At 52.0% G+C, this 22,489-nt stretch overlaps 1 protein-coding gene across 9 annotated transcripts in view; it reads left to right on the plus strand.

The window, feature by feature from the left end:
- The window catches only part of LOC144179496 (uncharacterized), a 43,464-nt gene that overhangs the window by 12,789 nt on the left and 8,186 nt on the right, over positions 1-22,489 (plus strand). For 7 of the 9 annotated variants that reach the window (XM_077707878.1, XM_077707871.1, XM_077707879.1 and 4 more), the window contains 2 exons: positions 1,251-1,315; positions 12,893-13,008. In XM_077707878.1, the coding sequence (XP_077564004.1) occupies positions 1,251-1,315; positions 12,893-13,008 (181 nt within the window). The remainder of the gene's footprint in view (positions 1-1,250; positions 1,316-12,892; positions 13,009-22,489) is intronic. The other 2 variants (XM_077707872.1, XM_077707876.1) reach the window with 1 other exon arrangement.

A 22,489-nucleotide genomic window follows, 5' to 3' on the forward strand; every position in this document is an offset into this window, starting at 1 on the left:
GATCAGTTATGTTCTGATTTGCACATGCCCAATGGACCCTGTCCAAAACTTTTATGTTTGTTTGTTTGTTTCCATAAATGTACACACATTATGGTGGAAAATAGGGTAAAAAGTTGCCCTCAGCAACTTCACCATGCCCTACATCCTTCACACAGTCAGAATAACAGCGTGGTGGAAACAAAAAAAAACGCAATATATAGACACAGCTTCTGGGTTTTAATCAAAACACCTAGCACCGAAATGCGAGATATTCAAGAGTACAATAAATAGTGCATCAATCAGTGCACATAACAACGTGAAAGGAATAGTCATTGAAAAGAAAATATATGCAACAAATTGTACAAAACAGCAAGAAATTAATAACAAACATCATAGTCTTTTTGAACAAACAAGTGTACAGCATGGATGTAGTGCACGAATTGGAATAAACTGTGTGGTGCAGTTTGTGACATTAGTGTGTGGCAACTGTTACGGTGGCTGCTGTACATTGCACACCACCGCAGGGCTTGGTTGTGATCCCTCCTGTGAAGCTGCAAGTTGGAATGCTTGTGTACCCAGAAGTGGGTGGTTGGCGGTGCCTTCTTGTGCCTGGGTTGGGTGAGCAAAAACTGGACGGGAAATCGGCAAGGCAGTCGCTAACTCCGAACTGCCTTCTTCACCTAGCCTGCCAAAAGGCAATGGCAGGTGCACAAGATTTGCTTTCACCCAATCGTGTCTGAAAAGCAACGGTTGTTTCTGTGCAGACAGGGCCTCCTGACTTGTGCATCTCTTGGCTCAGAGAGCTTCATTCTCTCCCCGGGGGGGTCAAGTGGCTGACTGCCTTCAGGTGCAAAACCACGATTAGGAACTCAGAGTGGCCAGAAAAGACAAGTAGTGCTGCTTTGTAGGGGGGTAGTTTTCCTTGCCCCAAACTCCTAATAGGGGCCAGCTGGTGCCGAGGAGGCTGGAGAGGGCACGTTTTTGTGGACTGGGCTGTGTGACGTCCTCCTCTGCTCGGCCCCCGTCCAAAGAAATGTGCGCCGTCCAGCCTCCACGCCCCAAGCAGCCTGTGGCCTCTCGTGGAGGTCTGCTTGGCCAGAACTGCAGTGCTCCCAAAGGCCGGTATGTGCAGCCATGCGTGCTAAGGGGCTGCCTCTCACCCCCTGAGGCCTGGCCAACATGCGCGCTCTCGGAGGGGGGGGCACTGGCATGCTTGCAGTTTGTGGTACCACATGTCCCGTGCGAGTGTGGCCCTTCCCGGTTGTGTGCAGGCGGATTCGCAGGTGGCCAAGGTGGTGCGCATGGTCCAGAGGCAGCTGCCCCCCGGCTACCCCGAGTGAGTGCTCTTTGGTGTCGACTGCGGGGAGTGGTGGGGGTGGCTGTCCCCGCAGATTCTTCGGGCGTTGGCCCAGCTGGGAAACCCGCCTCCCTCCGGCTACCCAGGGAAAACGTCCTTTTTGTGCCGTCCTTCTCCATTCCAGGAAGCGATAAACAAGTGCTTCGCCACACGAAAAAAAAAAAAAAATTCACTCTCTCACAACATTCTCTATGATGGCTTGTGGCAAGAAAATTATGTGGATCGGCTCTGGCGGAAACGCGCGGCTGTAAAACTGCTTGCCATTCCCACCTACAATGGCACTGTGAACGACGTATCGAAGCGCACCACAAGACGAGGGCGAGAACACAGAAGAAGACGTACAGAGCGCTACACATGCAGTGGCGCTCTCTGTGTCTTCTTCTGTGTTTTTGTCTCTTCTGTTTTTGCTGCACTTCGACACGTCGCTATGGACCAACTCCCCAAACTAGTACTCTGCGGCACTGTTAAATAATCTGATGTTTAAATATGGGGGTGTTAGTTGTAATATTGAAGGAATGATGATCATGGTCCTGAAGATATTTTTGTGGCAGCAAAAATAGGAAACAAATCTTCATGTCTAAGCATACGTTATCACTCATGGGGCCTAATTTTTCCAGATTGCAAACATGAAATGAGATATGCAGTGGTGTCATTGGGAGTTGTATTTCTGGAAGGGGTCAGTGGCGCTCGCACTCGACAGGGAAGGGTATCAGGCAGGGGAATCGGACAAAAGCTCCCAGACCGAAAGCTCGTGCGCCAAAAGCTCACCACACAGAAGCTCGAGGGTTTGTTGCCAGACTCTGACATAATCTCACTCTTCTTCCTGAACCTATTGCAAAGGAGCCAGAGCTAACTTTACAAACTTTACTTATTCACTCAAGCAGATGTCGCGAGCCGACGATGCACACCTGTGTATGTATCATGTATGCACGCATTTCTCCGTCATCTCTTTCTTTCGTGCAAATATACATACATGTAAGGAACTTACTTTTGGGATTTTATGGAGGATAAATACACATTTACGCGCATATTCTTTGCAATGCATTCAGACGTAATTTCCCTGTATGACGTCCACACGCTTGTGTTCCTATGTAGGCATGTCGGTGTCGTGCCCACCAGAGTTTTCCGATGTATTCAGGCGTTTGTTGTGCTTTTCGTACAATCTCTGTTCTTCCGTTTGAAACTTACTACTCGTGCTCTCGGGCGACTTGGAATCGAACCCGGGGCCAATGAGTAAAGCAGAAGCTGATGCCTCCGCTTCGGCTGCGGAAACAATTAAAAAGCTTGAGGGGGAGGAGGAATAGACGTCCCTATAAAGCAGTTCGCCTCGCCAAAGAGTCCTTATTCCGGACCCCTTGAGACCATCCGGCTTCTTGGGCTCTCTTCACCAGCCAAAGCTGGTCGTCAGGGTTTGAGCTAGGTTGGGGTTCTTATCGCAGCCCCACACAATGTGGTAAATCGTGCCCGAAACCTCACAGAAGCGGTATTGCGAGGAGTAGAGGGGGGGGACCAGAATGTGGGCTCTAGTTGGGCGGGGAAAGGTGTTGGTTTGGATGCCTCGAAAGTGGTGTTCTTGTTCTTTTGTGAGGTTTTTGTGTGGAGGAGGGTGCATCGTTCGCTGCAGGTGGTAGTGCTGCGTGATTTCTGTGTAGGGCAAGAGGGGGCAGTAACGGCACTGCTCGCCGAACTCCTGACTAGCCCGGAGTGTCAAATCTCGGGCATGCTGGGGGGCAGCTTGGTTGCCAGGCACGTTGGCATGAGCGGGAGCCCGAATAATCTTTACGCGGTGTTGTGGAGGATGCTGCAGTAGAATTTGTGTGGCGGGGTGTGAGAGGAAGCCGCTGGGGAACGTTCTGCATGCTTGTTGGCAATCCATAATAATGATCTCTGCAGGGGTTTAAGCAATTGCTAGAGCTATGGCCACTTCTTCTGCCTGTAGTGCATGGTTGGTAGGAATGGATGCACTTGTGAGGAGGGCTTGAGCTGTAGTCACAACAGTGGTCATAGCTCTCCTCCCGGGATAGGAGGCTGCGTCTGTGTATACTGTGGTGGAGTTTTGGCCGTACCATTTGAAGATTGCTTTAGCTCTGGCGTCTCTGCGATCCTGATGATGCGTTGGATGCATGTTCCAGGGCAGTGGGGCCACATCAATGAATTGGCGGATCTCATGCGGAAGCTGAGTCGCATCGGCCTGGGGGTGTTGAAGCGGTGAGCGCAGGCACAGCTCGTTCAGAATTGTCCTCCCGGTGGAGGTGGAGCTCAGACGCAATAATTGATTCATATGATGAGCTTCGAGGAGTTCATCCAAGGAGGTATTATAAACTCCCAAGTGTAGGAGTTTCTGTGTCGAGGTGCTGACAGGTTGTCCCATCGCCAGCTGGTACGCCTTGCGTATGATCGTTTCTACCCTGTCCTTTTCAGATTTCGAGAGTGCAGGGTAGGGGAGGGAGATGACAAAGGCTTCAATAAGTCTTAGCACATCCGCCTCTCGCATACCTCTCGGTTTTGTGCTGACCCTGCAGATCATGTGGGAGACTTGCTCTGTGCTGTGCTTAGGGAAGCTGAAGCGCTTTCCAAAAAAAATTGAGTTAGAGGCACGTTTATATTATAGTAGTTTCTTGCGCGCTGACTCCAAATATCACATTGAATTTTTTCGTAAATAAGTCCAACCAGCATTTATCGTGTAAAACGCGCGGTCCCATTTGAAAGGCGTGCGCTCTTCGTCTTTGACGCCTCTGATTGGTTGCGCCCATCATGACGTCAAAGGAGGACACCCTTCGGCCACGCGGGTTGTCGGAAGCATTGGGAACAATCGCAGGGCAGCGGCGCTTGCCTTTTCGGCAATTTAGCTTGCAGTTTAATGTTCGCACATGAGTGCAAGTTTATTTCCCAACTTTTCGGGCTGTTGGTTCAAGTATCTTAGAGCATGAATTTGCTTTCACGATCGAGAACCACAAAGCAGTGACTGTGGCGTCGGCTAGAGGGTTCTGTCAGAATATTTCTGAACTGGGCTACCAGCATAAGGGGTGGCTATTCCTTATGTTAATATTAGGTACTGCCTGAAGTGTTTGCTACTAGTATATACGAAACCATTTATGCCCAAGATTAAGCGGGGTATTATAAACAATGTACCAGCGAAAAGCACGTACGTGCACTGCGCGAAAATATAGCGTTCATGCGCTGTAAACGTGTATGCGAGACATATGTTGCCGCTACACGCATAAAGCAACCAGCGGGCTCTGCTTCCGAATTTTCTTTGTTCGTTGTTGCCCACTCCACCCCCATTACTCCTCCCCATACACACACACCCACACGCGCGCACGCGCCATTTGGGCAGCGGCGCTAAGGTGGCTATGCGATCGCTAGCTGCAGTTCGATGAGTGGCGTCTCACTGCTTGACTTGCATTTATTCTGAAAACACTGTAGCATACTGGTGCCTCCGCAGCACTATCGGCTCTCGAAAGGCTTGATTTTCGCGTGTGCGTTGCGCATTCTGCTACAATATTACGGCCACCTCGTCCTAATTAACAGACCAGTGGGACAAGGAAGTTACGATGCAGTTATGTTACTGTACGTAACAATCACCAAATATTTGTGATAATATATCGTTGGTCTGTTTCAGCATCTCTACATTTAAGCATTTACTGCGCTAGTCGGATAAAGGCCGTATATTTATTCTTCGCTCTTACTTCTTTTAGTCTCATTGTTATATATATCAACGACTATCGCTGGAGCATACATGACGTTCAGCGGCAACAAGTGCTTGCCAGGTATACGGAATGCAGGCAGGCATACGGAATGCAGGCATACGGAAGCTTTGACAAAGAATTAGGCCCCCGCAGTCACTCACAAATTATGGTACGGTGGTGGTTCGGAGGGGTGTTTTTTCATTCCAGACAAATATTACCTTTTCGTGGCATGTATACTTGCAAAATAAGTAATGTGGTGGTCTTGGTTCTTTTACTTTGTAGGAATACTGTTTACCAATTAGCCAGGAAAGGAGTTCGATTAGGGGTTGGCACCTTGTTTTAGTTTCTCCAAAAATTGGGTTTTTGGACACGGTTCTACGCCCATCAGGGAAAGGAAACCGACGCGTTTAACAAAACAGCTATTTCCTGAACAAATGTGACTTTGTTTCTGAAACTGAACGAAACATCCTGGGCCAAAGTACAGCAGTATTCACCATCCTTCCTAAATCTAGCATCTAAAAAAAATAATAATAGGAAAAACGCATTGGAGCGTTTTACAAAGTATTTTACGTAGTGCAGTATATTCTCTGTCATCAAGCACAGCCACCTCGGCTGTCGCTTCCATATGTTATAAAACATCCCGGCGGGGTATTACCCTGCTTACGAATTCGGCATGGTAACGCATGCCTCGTTTGGCGTTCGTGCATACTTTTTGAACGCGAAAATTGTACAAATGAGTACTATCAATAACAACAACAAGTGTCATTCTTCCTATGGCGAGCATCTACAGGAAACACGGCGAAAAGAGCATGGCAGAGGCGGCTGATCCGGCCGGAAGTCCAGGTATGACGTTTTCCGGCCGGATTTCGCCTGCGCTCTTCGGTCTTCCGGCATCGCGCGCCGAGATGGGGGCGGGGCATCGGGCCACTTTTGTTTTCGTATTGCGCCGCTTCTATTGCATGTATTGTGAAAATATTTCGTACACGGGAACTGTTCAGTGTGTGCTTGCTGCTAGTCAACTTTTTTTTTAATTCTAAAACCGCTTCACCTTTTTTTTAAGTCGGTCCAGCAGTTTGGTGTTGGAGCTTGTAGAAGCATGCCTAAGATTCTCACTTGCTGAGAGTTGGAACAATAGGGTGGCTGTCCACTTCTAGGGAGATGGTTGGTGACCCGGGAGGGAGTTTTTTACGTGGTGAAACGATAAGCAGCTCAGATTTTTGCAGCGCACACGCTAGGCTACATTGTCGTGTGTATTCACTGACAATGTCGGCCACCTGTTGTAGGTTGGTCTGCATTTCCCCCATTGACCCATGCGTGGCCCATATGGTGATGTCATCCGCATATAATCCATGGCGTATGCCTGGTATGGCATCCAGGAGCGGAGGGAGGCCTACGAGAGCTACATTAAACAGCAAGGGGAAAGGACCGCACCTTGAGGCGTGCCCTTGTTGCCGAGAGAAACTGTATTGGACTTTAAACCTCCCACCTTGAGAATGGCTTTTCGGTCGTCGAGGAAGTCTCGAATGTATTTGTAGGTGCGTTCCCCGCAGTTAAGGCCATTCAATTGTTCAAGTATGGCCGTAGGACTGACATTGTCAGACGCACCTTTTAAATCCAAGGCTTAGATGGCTTTCGGGTTATCCCTCGAGCATTTCAGCATAACCTCTTCCTTGAGTCGAAGAAGGATGTCCTGCGTGGAGAGGTGATTACGAAATCCACACATGGTATGTGGGAATGTTACAGTCTACGCTCGTTACAGTGGATCCGGCAACAACGGACTTTCGGTTACAACAGACCATTTCTGTTGGTTTGTCTGGTCCCCATGCATTTTAAATGGAGTCCACTCCACTCACAACGGACCCGGCTAGAGCAGACTATCGGCTACAAGAGACTAAATTTTAGGCGAAAATTGTTTCGACTGAATGTTTATAGCGGACTTCCGCGGTGCTGGCACCCGATGCGCTTTTTCTTTGTTTATTTTGGCAAGAAAACTATTATGTCTGGCAACATTGATGGCAGCCAGGTCGTTGGCGCAGCCAAGCCAGTGGCTTTTTTTTTTTGTGCGACCAGGGGCCCTATTCTCGACTGCACAAATTGCTGGCAATTTTGGCAATTTGCCGGAAGTCTTTTCTGATTGGCTTTCAATATTAGTCACATGCTTCCGGTTGACAAAGCGGTTATGTGTGCTGTTGTCATTTTGACGTTTCATGTCGTTTACGGACACCAGTTCTAAAGTTTGCCTGTTATTTCTCGTTACTAAAGGCGCATAATTCTTGGCCGACAATGAAAAACCTGACTAAATGCAGCAGACATGACAACGTAAGCCTGTCTTTGCTATTCAACAACAATACTGCTTGTAATACACACCCCCTCTGTGATTGCCTGAGAAGGCGTGACGTAATTTAAACAGTTGGCGGGAACGATAACGTCATGCATTAGCAACTTCAGCCTGCCTAAAAGTGACGTAATGCTACGTAACAGCTTGAAAATGGTGGCTGTTTTTGTCGCAAAATACAAGCAAAATAGGGCAAAAAATTGTCCCGGCTTACGGCGCCGCGAAATGTGCGGCAATTTGCAGCAGGCGGAGTTTCGCATGCGCGCTGTTTAAAGCATGTTTCCTACCGAAACAAATATACTAGTTTCAACTGCTTCCAATTCAGTGATCATGGAGCATACACATAACGTGCAGTATTTGCTTTTATGTTTGGTAATATAAAAATTATTTGTTTGGCGTAACCGCAACATAAGAGGGCAGTACAAGCCTCTCCATGACAAAGAGATCCCAATGTATGGCATTTGTCCATACTCGTCCTAGTAAGCTGTTGGGTCACATGATCGAACTCAAGAGAAGAATAACAAAGAAAAGTGACTATTTGGTTCATTACAGCGCTGATTGAAGTCGAGCTTGACGAATGAGTGAATCGGCGACATCGGTGCACTCCGCGGTCATCAGGCGTAGCACTTCGCTGCTCTCATGCATCATAGAAGCGATGGTCACGGCCGTCTTTTTCTGTGATCACGCCATAAACTTGTAACATAGCAGCAGACGATGGCGTGGCGGCGGTGGCGGCAGGGAACGTGATAACGCAACAAAGCTTGCATTGAAGCAGAGAGCCCAGCTATGTTACTAAAAGCGATTGAAAGAAATAAATAGATACGGTAAAAAAATTGTGTGATGTTCTTTAGCTCGACATCCGCCTTTCGCTCACTTTTTGATCAACGTTACTCGATCGCCTTGTGGTGTTGATGCCAAATTTGACCTCCAGAAATGTGTTTTTCTTGTCAGCCTCAGCTGCCGTCTTAATTTTTATAGTACATGTCAAGTGTTTTTATATCTTTCTTGCACACTATTTGATACCTTGGTAGCGATTTTTACGAGTGACTCGTCAAATTACACTGCATGTCGTCATAGTTATAGGTGCAGCACGTCACTGATTGCTTACGTTGTGCTTACGCAAAACAACAGAGGCGAATGGACCTTTTTCCAGTACCGGTCCCTCTAGCGGCTGCCACGGCAAACTAAAAATGGCAGTAAGACACACCCCCAAGAAAGTTTGGCTTTCGGAGAACTCGTGCACAAAATATCCTGGTCCTGCAGCCCCCCCCCCCGCACTGATCCGTCACCCGTACCTTTCACATGAATGTCACGGTAGAAGGCGAACGTTCTCGTGACTAATCTGCTGTGTTCGAAGCGTCCCCCCCTTTTTTTTCCATTTTCCTAACACTGGCAGCCATGTGCTGGCAGCGTAGTCAGTCATTCTTAGAAAGCCATCATTGTATGCACGTACGAACCCACCATGAAGAGTCCAAAGAGAGAGAAAAAAAAAAGAAAATGTGCAGATTATAGCTGCTCCCTAAGCAGAAAACCGAGCAGCGCGCTTCTGTTTATTTGGCCCGAGGCGCCTGCCAAGAATGGCGGACCGGCAGCCCGCGCATGAGCAGATCGCTACTGGAAAAAGGTCCATTGCCGGCAATTGGTGCAGTCGAGAATAGGGCTCCAGCGGCATGAGCGACAGGGTAGCTGATTTCACTGCCGGATAAATTAAGCGTAATTAACGCTGTTGAACATGGGGAAAAAACAGGCTGACATTGCCAGAAGTACAGGCCTGTCTAAGCAGAGTATCCGCTCTACCGGCAAGAACAAGGCCGCTGCCGATAAACGCGACTCTGGTGAGATTGAAAACGGCTATTGAATACTCGAAGTGGTGCACTCGGAGGCAAGTCTGCCCTCGTTAGTTTTTTTATGTAATAAAAACTCGGGTTCAGTGAAGTTCGGCTTTTATTATTCCCACGCATGCATCATTCCCGTTCCGTTCGGTGAAAAAAGTAAGAAATGCCTCAAGTAGGGGTTGTTCCCCATCCATTGTGTGCAACCTGCCGGTAACCGTGCGCAGTCCAACTGGTCTAACTTTCGATTTTACAGCTGTCCGTCATCAGATTATTTCATTGCAGCTGTTTCAATGACCAGAATAAAATCGCTAAAAATGTGGAAGCTGCCTTGAAGGAACGTCAGGCAGCGATCCGATTTGTTTGACGAACGGTTTCGGGCAAACCTGCCTCGTCTTGAGGGGATTTAAAAGAGCCTAGCTAATGCTGATGGACACGACTGATGTTTTATAGCTGGTTTATAATTGCGCCTAGTTATATTCTTGCTTTATTTCCTCAGCTTATCTTGCGTCTTTACACTCTTGACCGCATGCGCTAGGCCTTTTCGAAGTGCCGGTGCTAAGCTTTGAAAACGGTGTTTACGCGATTCTTTGCCCTCGCGTGAACGCTGTGCAGAGGTGCTGCAAGAGTGTAGAAAGAATAAAGTATGTACTATGCATGCAATATCAATAAAAGTACCCACTGTAAGGCTCATACCCCCCCCCCCGTCAGATACTGCATACTTCGGCTACAACGGACGTTTTTTTCCGGATTCAGAGGGTCTGTTGTAACGGGCGTAGACTGTATTTTGTTCGAGGTACTGCTGTGGCATTTTGTGGATGACATGCTCCAGAAGCTTTCCCAAACACGAGGTTAGGGATATTGGGCGCAGGTTCTCGGTGCTCTGTGCTCTTCCAGGCATCGGAATAAGGCGCACCTCTGCCGTCTTCCATCCTTCCGGGAGTTGGCCCGACCTCCATACTGTGTTCAGGTTGGCGGTGAATTCAATAATGGAATCGTCATCCAAGTTCGCGATAAGCTTGTTTGTTATGCCGTCCACCCCTGGGGCTGTGTTGCGTCTGATGGTTTGCAGTGCCGCTTCTACTTCATGGATGTAGGTGTCTTCATCCAGTTTGAGATTTGGCTGTCCAGAGTACGGTGGTAGTGGCGTTTTCGGATGGACGGGGAGGTGCTTGTCCAGGAGGGACTTCGTAAGGACAGCGGGATCTCCTAGGTGAGAGTGAATTATTTTTTGCGTGGTTTGATTTGACTGGTCTTGCTTTTTGAAGGGTCCATAACATATCTGAGCAGTCTCCATGTCTTTGATGTACTTAGTTGGCCCCGGAGACTGTCGCAAAGGGATAGCCAGCTTTCTTTGCGCAGGTGAGCCGCATAGCGGGCTGCTTCTTCTGCTAGGAGGGATATCCTCCTTTTCAAACACCGGTTTGGGCGCTGTTGTTTCCAGCGTTCGATGAGGCTTCTTCTCGCTTCCCATAAGTGGAGGAGGTGAGTTGTACGGGGGGTTGTAGTGGTTGTCTGAATTTTTCTTGTGGAACAATTCATATCCTTGCGGAGTTGGATGGTCCATTCCTCTAGAGTGAGCAATGGGGTGGTTGCACTGTCAAGTCGGGCTTGTTCCCTTCGCTCACGCAATTTAGGCCAGTCCGTGAGGCTAGTCCGTGAGGCCAGTCCAAGTGTTGTCGTGGCTAGGATCGAATGGTCACTTTCCAGGTTTTCCCCGGTCTGAGACCACATAGCCGTGACGTTCCCCGTAGTGATGGAGAGATCAGGGGACGTGTCTTTGGAGACGCTGTTACCCATGTGGGTCTGACAGTAGGGTAAAGTTTTCCTCCTCAAGGATGGAATGCAACGCGGTTCCTCTTTTGTTGGTGTAGCTGTATCCCCACAAAGGGTGTGCGGCGATAGAATCTCCCACGATGATGAGGGGATTAGACAGTGCAATGCGTTTTGCTTGCTTGATGACGAAAGAGAGGTTTGCATCTTGGCCCCTTGGACGGCAATATATGCTTAGTAAGTAAAGGCTCTGTGCCACTTTAACTTTCCTCGGGACAATTTCTGTCAGTATTCCAATTTTTCCCCACTGCTGGAGCGGATGCCGTATAGCTGTGATTCGTTTGCTCATTGGCGTGGCGAGAGAACTTGGGGGTCTGTATTCATCTGAGGCAAAGCCGGGCAGTGAAGGGGCAATGACGTCTGGTGGCTCCTGAGCCATGGCAGTGTACTGGGCCAATGAGCTGGCCTTGTTCTTGTAGCCCCTGCCGTTCCACTGCCATATGGTGAGTTTTGACGCTTGCATAGGAATCCGCCTATTCTTGGGAGTTGCCATCTTGAGAAGTGGCATCTTCTGCCAGGTGTGATGGCCTGCTGTAGGGCTTGAGGTCTCGGCAACAGTGACGAGCAACAGTCGTCTGCCCCTGTACTTCTAATTTATCGAATCGTTGTGTGATTTGTTTTAGCATGACCATCATTTGCTTTACGGTTTCGGCAATTTCGGTATTCTCTTGAGCCAGCGGGACTTCTATCGTGGTGGCAGATTGGTAGGTTGGTTCTGAATTAGCTGTTTGAGGGAGTGTTGGTGCGGGGCGTTCGGGTTTTTTGCGTTTCTCTGGCCTAGTGTTCGCCCCTTGCCTAATTTGTGCCTTGAGGGCGAGAACCCAAAATTGAAAACTAAAGTTACGTCCGGCGGAACTTTAAGCCAGTGTCCTGAGTTACATCCGCTTAACCTGTAAATGATAGAAGTTGTGTCCGATGTAAGTGAAAATTAAAGAAAGGGGTATGTCGGACACTCACCGACCTCGAAAATCTTACAGTACATTGGAATAAAGTCCATCCTCCAATGAAAGGACTTTACGTCGCACGTACCCGATGCCCAGAGGCTAAAAAAAGGCACGTTGGACTTAGCCGGTGGATGACTGTGCAGGCCCGTCGGATGTGCCCGCAGGTGTATCCTGAGGTTGTGCTGTGTGGTTCCCTCCGGAAATGCAAATTCGGTGCCTCGGAGAAAGAGCCTCCCGTGTGATCTCATGCGATTGACATCGGATGAGATTACCGCTGGGATATTGGTCGCTCGAGTGTCCGTCTTGTTAAGCCTCTGCTCGAGTTCGAATCCCGGAACTTTCTTTCCTCTCCTTTTTTTTTGAGACAATGACCATTGCTATGCATTACTGCATCATGTTTAGAAGATGGATGGCAGTGGTGCGTATTGCGCTGCTTGCATTACACGCAGCAGTGCAACGATCACTCGACTTTTGGGAGCTCATGTGGAGTGGTACCCTTTAGCTTACGGTTCCCACAGCGTTAAAAAATTCAATCTAAATTTCAGGAACTTAGGACAGGCTCACCATAAACTCCTTTGCTGAAACGTTGGCAACAATCGTGCTTTTACCTTGTTCGAAGTTTCTCTTTTCTTGTGTTCTCTACCATCTTCAAAGTTCTACTGCTCCCTATACACACACGCACACGCGCACACGCACGCACACAGTGTCCAACTAGCTCTGACTTAATGCGAAGGGTGTATTTTGTGTTTCTTTTGGGGCATTGGCATTCTTTTGGCATTGGGAAGTTGTGAGCGCTTGCACAGCCCTGCTTCTTAATATGCGAGGTGCGAAGGGAGGTGTGGGCTACTGGCACAGGAAGGAGGAGGTGGGGAGGAGGCGTGCTGGGTGTTGTGCACTGCCTGAGGCACAGCGGCTGCTCGCAGGGCGGAGGTTCGGCGTCACGTGGAGGAGGTGCGCTGCTCGCAGGGGGGCTTCTCCCGCATGACCCTCAACGCCATCGTGGCCGCGGTGCTCAGCCACATCGGCCAGGGCTCGCACGGTAAGGGCCGCTCTGCACTCCTCCCGGGGGACACGCTCACTGCCTGCCTGGAAGGGCCCCCCCCTGCTGGGTGGGCACATAGGCCGGAGCGGTCGTGAGACCCTCGCTGTAGTACGTCCCCCAGTTATGCAACGACCCGCATCTTTGGCAAGCGTCACTGCAGTCCCCGTACAAAGATTGCAATAAGTAGCCCAGTTGTGTGACTCAAGAAGAGACGTGGTCTGCTTCATGCGACCGCTCGGAGGTTTGCGAATGCGTCCAGTGGCAATGAGGAAACCTTGCCAGCCCTTTCTCTCTCTCTCTCTGCTCTCCTTGCTCACTCGCTTGGTGTTTCTCTACCAACACTCTGCTTCCTCACTGCTCTGTCTGTCGGTCTGCAGTGTGCCCGCTCATTTGCGGATGCTTTTTCTGCCTCAAGGAACGCAGCCACAGGTGACCCTGTAACGGTGGGGGCTAAAGGGAAGGTTACTGCACAACCCTTATGCAATAAATGCTCATTCAAGCAGCTTGGAATGCAGTCATTCAGTTAGTAGACATAAGCTTGAATGGGCAGTCCTCAGGTTAATGAACCTGTTATTTCACACATGAGCTGTTCGATAGATATAAAATCATTAAAGTTAAGTTTGCACGACTTTCGTCTAACCCAAGCATTTAAGAATGCAGTTAAAATCAACAGCCCATTTTATGCTGAGTTATCCGGATTAAAAAAATTACTATTTTGTGCAGCACGCACTTCACAAACGCATAGTACACGCCCACTCCAAAAAACAACTACGGCGACCTTTTCCACCTCTCCAAGCAAAACTTGCAAGAAATATCTCTTTAAACTTTATTCTCTTTCATTTTGTTCTTAAATTTTTAATTCTTTTTGGAATAACTATGCTGGGTTGTGTCATCGGTGAACCCTGTAATTCGTATTCTGTACGTCATGTGATAACTGTGTTTGAGTGCTGGATTTAAACTTCGGCATCCTTCCCCTTGTATTGTTGTATTCTTGTAAACTCTTATTAGGCTGTTAGGCCGATGTTGTTTATACGGGATGTTCTTTTTTTTTTCATGATTAAGAAAACATGAAGCCTGTTCTTGTTTTTCACTATGCTTGCCCTGCAATGTATATATACACGTCAAGTTTCTTGTTAACACGTTTATAGCGATTTACGAATCAAACTTCGCAATTGTGGCAATATGCCGTACATGTGTCTTTGTTTGTTTCGGTTTTTTTTTCTAGATTTTTTCTCTTGATTGTTTTAACACTCCCAATTCCTATTGCATTTTCCAATCTGATGTGTACACCGATCTTGCAAGTCTTCTTTTTTTTTTTTTTTGGCACGACAAACTCGTGTCGCCAGTTGCTGTCTGATGTAGGGACAGTTGCCTTGTCAAGCTGCCGTGTAGTGCAGCTTTTTGTGACTGCCCCCCTCTTTGTATGATCAAGCACAATAAAGTTTGATTTGATGTCTGCATTAGGTTCTCCCACTTTGTGGGTCGGTGGTATAGAGCACTGTGAAGGTCGCTCTTCATGGTGCGCAATCGCTCCTCATGACCCTGGAGGGGCTAGTCTTTTCTTTGATTCTTTAGATTTCGGTGATGGTCTTTATACTGCATTCGTGATTTTGCACTGCAGCCTTCATTGCTTGACGAGCGAGTTGGCAGACCCCGCCGGGGCACCTTGTGAGTTCAAGGTGACGGTAGTGGCGACACAGCGGACCCCGAGCCCATGTGGGTTGGACCCACCCACGCTTTAGGCTGTGCGTGGCTTAGCCGTGTCCAGGGAAAAGGGGATCCTGGTGACTGAGCTGACACCGAGGTTGTTGTGGACCTTAGGGCCCCTTGGTGGAGGCAACGTCCCACTTTGGCCCTCGCTTCTTGTAGATGGCACCCCCGGGCTGACCCAGCCAGGGGGGATCAGCCAGTCGCCCTTTCCTGTCCCCCTCTCCACTCTTTCGCTTTCCTGTCTCCTTTCTCCATCTTTCCTGTCCTCTATTTTTTCTGCTTTCCAATCTCCTCTTCCAGGTGGCAAGGGTTAACCCTGTTTGAATGGCCGCCCTAGATTTCCTCATGCAGGGTTATAGTGGCCACTTATAGTAAAGCAAGTTTGCGTTCCCGTGTTGGGCTCCGAGGTGGGCAGCCAGCATGGCTGCTGAATGTTTATTTGGTAGTCTATGGCTACGACAAAACCTCCTCATGATCGGGCTCGGAAACGAGTTCGCACCGCAGTAAGCTACCCTTTATCAAGGGTCCCATTCCAACTAAAAGAACCAAGCTTTCCAAGATTTCTTGTTATCGAATCCACCGACAGCCAGTGCCCCCTACGAAAGGCCTCGCCATTCATAGTCGCTAAAGAACTGGAAGCTGTCCTCGGCGGTAAATGCAAAGCTACAAATATGTCCTCTGGAGGTATCCTCATTGAATGCGAAAACAAAGCCCAGGCTGATGCAGTGTTTGCAATGCAAAGGTTAGCAAACCTAACTATAAAAGTATCGGCTCACCGAAGCCTAAACTCATGCCAAGGAGTGATTTCAGATCCTGACCTCGCAGACCTCACGGAGGATGAAATCCTAGAGGGCCTGCAAGAGGAAAATGTTACTGCTGTCAGGCGTATCATGATCCAATGTAACGACATTGACATCCCCACTAATCACCTTGTCTTGACTTTCAACTCCACCAAGCTTCCTGAATCCCTGAAACTTGGCTATGTAGTCCATCGAGTCCATACATACATCCCAAACCCACGCCGGTGCTTTAAGTGCCAGAGGTTTGGTCACACACTGCAGAGTTGTCGGGGCAAAGAGACGTGCGCCAAGTGCGCGAGTACTGATCATCACGCGAACTCCTGCGCCGCGCAGGAAGCAAAGTGTGTCAATTGTGCAGGGCCACACCATGCGTACTCACGGAAATGCCGGAAATTCCAAGATGAAAAAGAAATAATGGCTATCAAGGTAAAAGAAGGTCTGTCAATTCAAGAAGCGCGAAGAAGCTTCTCGTTTGTGCAAAAAGGCACTTTCGCCGAGGTGGCGCGCCGGGGGGCCGGGCCGCCTCGGGCATCGGTAGGGACGCAGTTTAGCTGTGCTGACCTTGCCCTTGCCCAGTCTCCCCCCGTGCAGCAGCCAGCACAGCCACAGCTGACTGCACGCGCTCCGGCCCCCGAGGCTGTGCAACCACCGGCCCTCTCTGCTCCGGCTGAGGAGGCCATGGAGGTTGTTCCCTCCACCTCGTCGCTTCCAGGGCCCCAAAGGGGCACTGGAAGACACGCAACACCTCTCCTGCCCGTGCCTTCTGAAGGCACTGGGAAGTACGCATCCAAGACCCCTGCAAGGAGTGAACCTCCTGCGAGGAAACTACCTGACAAAAAGTAAAAAAAAAGGTTTAATTGTACCTCATCCAAAAAAATAAAATGCCAGTTCCCTTCATGCACTGGAACTGTAGAGGTCTAATCCACAACATTGACGATGTACACAAGTTAATAGATGAATCTGAACCCCAAGTAGTGGCGTTGCAGGAAACAAACTCGAAAAAAAGACATGATAAAATTCTCCGCAGTTATCACCTCCTCAGAAAGGACAGAGAACAGAGCACCCGCGCCTCAGGAAGTGTGGCTTTGGTTGCGGCGCAGGGCACAATTCTGAGGTCAATACAACTTGACACTACACTGGAGGCCGTTGCAGCACAAGTTTATGTCAACAAGCTGGTCACTGTTGTCTCACTTTATCTGCCACCATCTGATAATGTGTCACAACAGGAACTTAATGGCCTTGTTGAGCAACTGCCTGCACCATTTGTTATAATGGGGGTCTTTAATGCCCATCACTGCCTATGGGGAGGGGACAAAGTCGACAGCCGGGGAAAACAAATCGAACAGTGGTTGACGAATAACAGTCTTTTTGTGTTCAATAATGGAGGGGGCGCTGCGAGCGTTCGGAGCGAGCGGACGTGATTCGCATCGGCTCCGTCGATGAGGCCAATTTTGGCAGGACCATTCGACCCCAGCCCGTCCAAAACGGTACGATCGGTTTCGGCTTGACACCCGGAGCACGTAGAGCCCAAATCTTGGTGAGTCCGCCCATTTTTGCGGATTTTACGCCTGTTTTGCGCCGGACAACGTGGCGAGCCAGCTAGGCCTAACCGGCCAGCTAGGCTTAGCGACGGCTTCGGCCGCATCGGACCGCGCCGGCGGCCCCGCTTCGTGCGAAATGTCGGCGTCGGGTCACTCAGCAATGGATACGAGCCCGGCCCGGGACCAGCAGCCCATTTTGGACCGCAGCTCGGGACGCACGGTGGTTGCCGTCCCCGGAATATCGATCGACGAGACCCCGGAGAACATCGCCGGTTGGGTGGTCGCCACTCAGCGAGGCAAGAAGGCCACTCCGAACAACGCCGAGACTCCGCAGCAAGTTTCGGCACCCCAGCCCGGTAAGAAGGCAGCCCAGCCAACCCGGGCCCAGATTATCAAGAAAGTCAACGCGAACTTCGCGAAGACGGCACGCATGCCTCACGTGCCACGTGGCGAATGCAAGGTGATAGTCAGGCCCCGGGGGGGACTGATGGTGGGCAAGATTATGATGCCGAAGCTCGTGCAGGCGATTGCGGGTGCGGCGAGAATAAGTCTCGAAGACATACAGAGGGACACGATCTGTCCAAACGTTGCTCAAAACATTATCGTGATCAGCACGCCGGACGGCGAGAGAGTCAGCCGCTACGCGGCCATCCATGCACTCATGATTGGAAATCAAGCATACGAAGTGTGCGCTTACGCGGCGGCACCCGAAAATACAGTGAAGGGCGTAATCGGAGGCATTTGGCTCAGCGAAACGCCCGAAATGATCCGAGCGAAAGTTGTAAATATCTACAACGGTACGGCGCTCGAAGCGCACCGGATCGGAAACTCGCACGCAGTGATCGTGCTCTTTAAGGGGGACAAAGTCCCGTCTTACGTTAAATACTGCGGCGCGCTAATAAGGTGTCGGCTATACCGCCAACACAAAGAAGTGTGCAGAACGTGCGGGCAGGTGGGCCACCGGAGAGACGTGTGCCCCCGACCGAATGTGGTGGTTTGCTTCGCCTGCGGGAAGGCAAACCCCGGCGAAAATCACGAGCAGGAGTGCAAACCCCGCTGCAAACTGTGCGGAGGCTCGCATCCCACCGGCACGGGAAACTGTGCGAACAAGTTCAAGACGCCATTCTTGCTGCGGAAGCGCGAACACGAGCGCAAGATGGCGGCGGAAAAGGCGGGAAAGTCTGGCCAGAGCAAGGTCAGATTTTCTAGAAAAGACGAATTCCCCGAACTCTCCCCGAGCAAACAAGGGTGGCGGCGCAAGAGCCGCAGCGAGAGCCGAGGGCGGTCCCCAAGCCGCGGACGCTCGGAGAGTCGCGATAGGCGGCGCAGTCCCTCACGTGACGGCCGGAAGTTGTGGACAGATATCGCCAGAGGCGGAGCCAAGGGCGGAAAAGGCGCGAAGGAGCGCCAACGCTCGCGCACGCCGGCGAGAAAGCCGCAGAACGACCCGCTTGCATCCAAGATGATGCAGCTCGAGAGCACGATTAGGCTGTTGCAGGAGACGGTGAAGCAACAACAGGAGACTATGAAACAGCAGAAGGAGCTGATTGCAAGATTAACATCGCAACAGCACGGAAACCAGTCAGGCACGCCATGGAGTGTGGGAACGGCGCAGCAAACGGCATCGTTCACCCCGCTGGGGACGCCGGTCATGCCACCGCCATCACCGCCGCCGCAATCGTTGGAGCAAGGCAAGACCCCCTGCCAGAAGAAGGCCCGCCGTAGCTCGGTGATCGAGTCGGACGAGGACGAAGACCTGAACATGAACACCGGGGACGACGAGACCGAATCCATCTCATCGATCTCGACACTTCACTCTAGGAACACGGATACCCAAGGCGGCCTTAACTGTGGGGCCCGGTTCAAACAAATCAACGAGCGCCTAAACAGGCAAGACAAGCGCATAAATGAGATCTCACAGAAGGTCGACAACGTGGCGTCAGCCATGAAGAATTTTAAAAACGACGTCAAGGCAGACTTTGCCAAGTTCGAAGCCCGAGAGGAGGCCCGCATCAACACGGGCTTCGAGGAAATGAAACATTTCACGGTCCAACTACTGAAGGAGGAGCTGGGGAAACTCGGCCACGGCAACCGCACGTCGCCCGGAGCCTCGCCCAGCCATGGATAAGGCCGCCAACAACGCCAAGCTCAGAGTGTGGCACTGGACCGCCAACGGCCTCCGGTGCCGCAAGGCCCTACTACAACAACAAGTACAATCCGTGGCCGCGCCTCCTGGCGTGATCATGATTCAAGAGACACATATGGAAGAGACTCCGAAACTCCCGGGTTACCACGTTCACGCATCACCCCCCAGCGCGCGCACCAGCAACACGGGCGCAGCGCAGGGAGTCTGCACCTTTGTACGCAAGGGCATCACTCTCATCAAGCTCGACCGCTTCCTCGATGGCGACACGGCCCTGGAGTTGTGCGCGACCGAAGTCGTGGTCGGAAAGAAGACGCAAGAGTCCGTTTGTCTGGTGAACGCCTACAGCAACCCGCAGCACCGCAGCCAGCGGTTCTGGACGCTGTTCCAGAAAGCCAGGCGAAAAGCCGTCGACATGCCGATCATCGTGGCGGGTGACTTCAACTCGTCCCACAGGGAACTGGGCTACCCCCGCACGACTGCCAAAGGACGGAGCCTGCTGGACGAGGCTGAAGAGGCCGAGTTCGAGCTGCTCTCGGACCCGCAGCAGCCGTCACGAATTGGCACTTCAGCAAGCAGGGACACCACCCCCGACCTCGCCTTCGTGCACCTCCCGGACGACAGACCGGTGAGCTGGCGCAACACGGGGCTCAACTTGGGAAGTGACCATTACATCATACAAGTGGAATTGCCGCTGCGGGTCCGGAGCAAGCAGGCCCCGACTCGCAAGCACAAGCTGACGGATTGGAACGCCTTCCGCCGGCAGGAGATTGCGCCCACCATTGAGGACCTCGAAAAGTGGACGCGCAGCCTGGTAGACCCGGCGGCGCGTGTGAGCACGGAAGTGGAGACGGACGAATCGATCCCCAGTATGGACCCTCGACTGGCCCACCTGATCGAGGCACGACAATCACTGCAACGCCGATGGAAGCGCATGCGGCACAGCAGAACACTGCGCAAGCGCATCGCCCACCTCGGCCGCGAAATCGAAAAATACAGCAGGCAGCTCTGCGCGCAGCAGTGGCATGCCATCTGTAACGAAGCCGACGGGCAGCTGCACGCCAGCCGTACGTGGAAGCTGCTCCGCCACTTACGTGACGAGACGCAGAGCAAATCGTTCCAGCAACACCGACTGGCGCAGATCCTGCACGCGGCAATCAAAGAACACGGCGAGGACGAGGTGGGCAAACGCCTCAACGATCAATATCTCCCGGCCACCGCACAAGTCCGACACCCGGACTACGAAGGCCGAGACAACCCCGCGCTCGACGCGGATATAGAAGAATGGGAGGTCCGCCGAGCGGTGCAAGAGCTGAACTGCAAGTCGGCAGCCGGCCCGGACCTGATCCACAATAAGGCCCTGCGTAACCTTGGCGACGTGGCCATTACGGCCCTTATGAACTTCTACAACGACTGTTGGCGCTCCGGCACGCTGCCCAAGCAGTGGCGGACCGCCCGAACGATATTGATCCCTAAACCCAACAAGCCGCCCAGCATTGAGAATCTCCGCCCGATCTCCCTGACGTCGTGCGCGGGCAAGGTGCTGGAGCACGTGCTAAACAACCGTTGGCAGAGTTTCATGGAAGAGCACGACGCATACCCTGCGGCGATGCTGGGCTTTCGGGCCCGGCTGAGCACGCAGGACGCAATGCTACTGATCCAGCACGACCTGCTCGAGTCCCCCAGCAAGACCGACTGCAGGGTGATCCTAGGCCTTGACCTCAAGAGTGCCTTTGATAACGTGCTGCACTCCGCAATCCTGGCACAGGTCGAGAGGCTCGGGCTGGGACGGCGAACGTACGATTACATCCGGGCCTTTCTCTCGAATCGGACGGCGTGCCTCCACGTCGGTCACCTGCAGCTGGAGGAGCGAAGGTTGGGCAGCGTTGGCACACCGCAAGGGGCCGTCATCTCCCCCTTTCTTTTCAATATAGTCATGATACCAGTGGCCGAGCGCCTTGCCCGATTGCCGCAGGTCCAGCACGCAATATATGCAGATGACATCACATTGTGGATGACGGGAGGCACGACCGGCCACATAGAGGAGTCACTGCAAGAGGCAATCTGGCAGATAGAAGACTGCCTGCGGGGGACAGGCCTCCGATGCTCTCCGCAGAAGTCGGAGCTACTGGTATTGCCACCTCCTGGCCACTGGCGCAAGTCGACGGAGAAGGAGGCGGCTAACATCACGCTGCGGACCGAAGACGGCACCACCATCCCGCACGTCCGAGAAATCAGAGTACTTGGCATGCACGTCGACGCGGGAAACGGCAACCACACCGCTCTGAGCCGGCTGCTAACGAAGGTGGGAGTGGCGACCCGCCTGGTCAAGCAGATCTCCACCAAACGACACGGGATGCGAGAGACGAATCTCCTGCGACTGCTGCAGTCGTTCGTGACGAGCCACGTCTCGTACGTCGGCGCGTTCCACGGATGGCTGCGGCACGAGCGGGAGAAAATCAACGCTGCAATAAGGAAGGCCCACAAGACGGCGCTGGGCCTCCTCGCCAGTACGAGCAACGACGCCCTGGCTCGACTAGGAGTCCATAATACCCTGGAGGAGGTGAGCGAGGCCCAGCGCACGACGCAGCTGACTCGCCTCGCAACAACCAAAGCCGGAAGAGCGATCCTACAGAGGGTCGGCCTGCGCCCGCCAAGGGCCGAATCCTATTGGGAGGAAGCCCCGAAGCGGGAGGAGGTGAGCAAGCAAGTAGCAAGGCGCCTGGTGGTCCTGCCGCTCCCGCGCAACGTGCACCCGGACCGCAACAAGGAGCGAAGGGTTGCCAGGGCGAGAGCGCTGGCAGAAACATACGCCGACGACGCAACGGCGGTGTACGTGGACGCAGCCAAACACCAACGCAAGCCCAAGACGTACGTGGCAGCGGTTGTCCGGGCCACGGACGGGAAAGTACTCAACGCCTGCAGCGTCCGAGCGACGTCTGCGGAGCAAGCGGAGGAAGCCGCCATCGCCCTGGCGCTGAGCGGCACACCGGAGGCGACCACGATCCTGAGCGACTCCCGCACGGCCATCGCCAACTTTGGCCGCGGGAGCGTCGGGACGCCGGCGGCGAGCCTGCTGCCGAGGACCAAGTCAACCACGACCCATCTACGATGGTTCCCGGCCCACGTCGGAGACATCCCAGGGGGAGCGGCCAACCGCAACGAGGAGGCGGACGTCGTCGCGCGTGAGCTCGCGTACCGTGCGGCGCCCCCCCGCTCCTCGGAAGCGGATGAGGCTGACTTCCTGGACCCGGACCCGCTACTGGACTACGGAGAAATCCTCG

This window comes from Haemaphysalis longicornis, unplaced genomic scaffold (assembly GCF_048455015.1).
Source record: "Haemaphysalis longicornis isolate Haplotype H1 unplaced genomic scaffold, Haemaphysalis longicornis Haplotype H1 scaffold_4, whole genome shotgun sequence".
NCBI lineage: Eukaryota > Metazoa > Arthropoda > Arachnida > Ixodida > Ixodidae > Haemaphysalis > Haemaphysalis longicornis.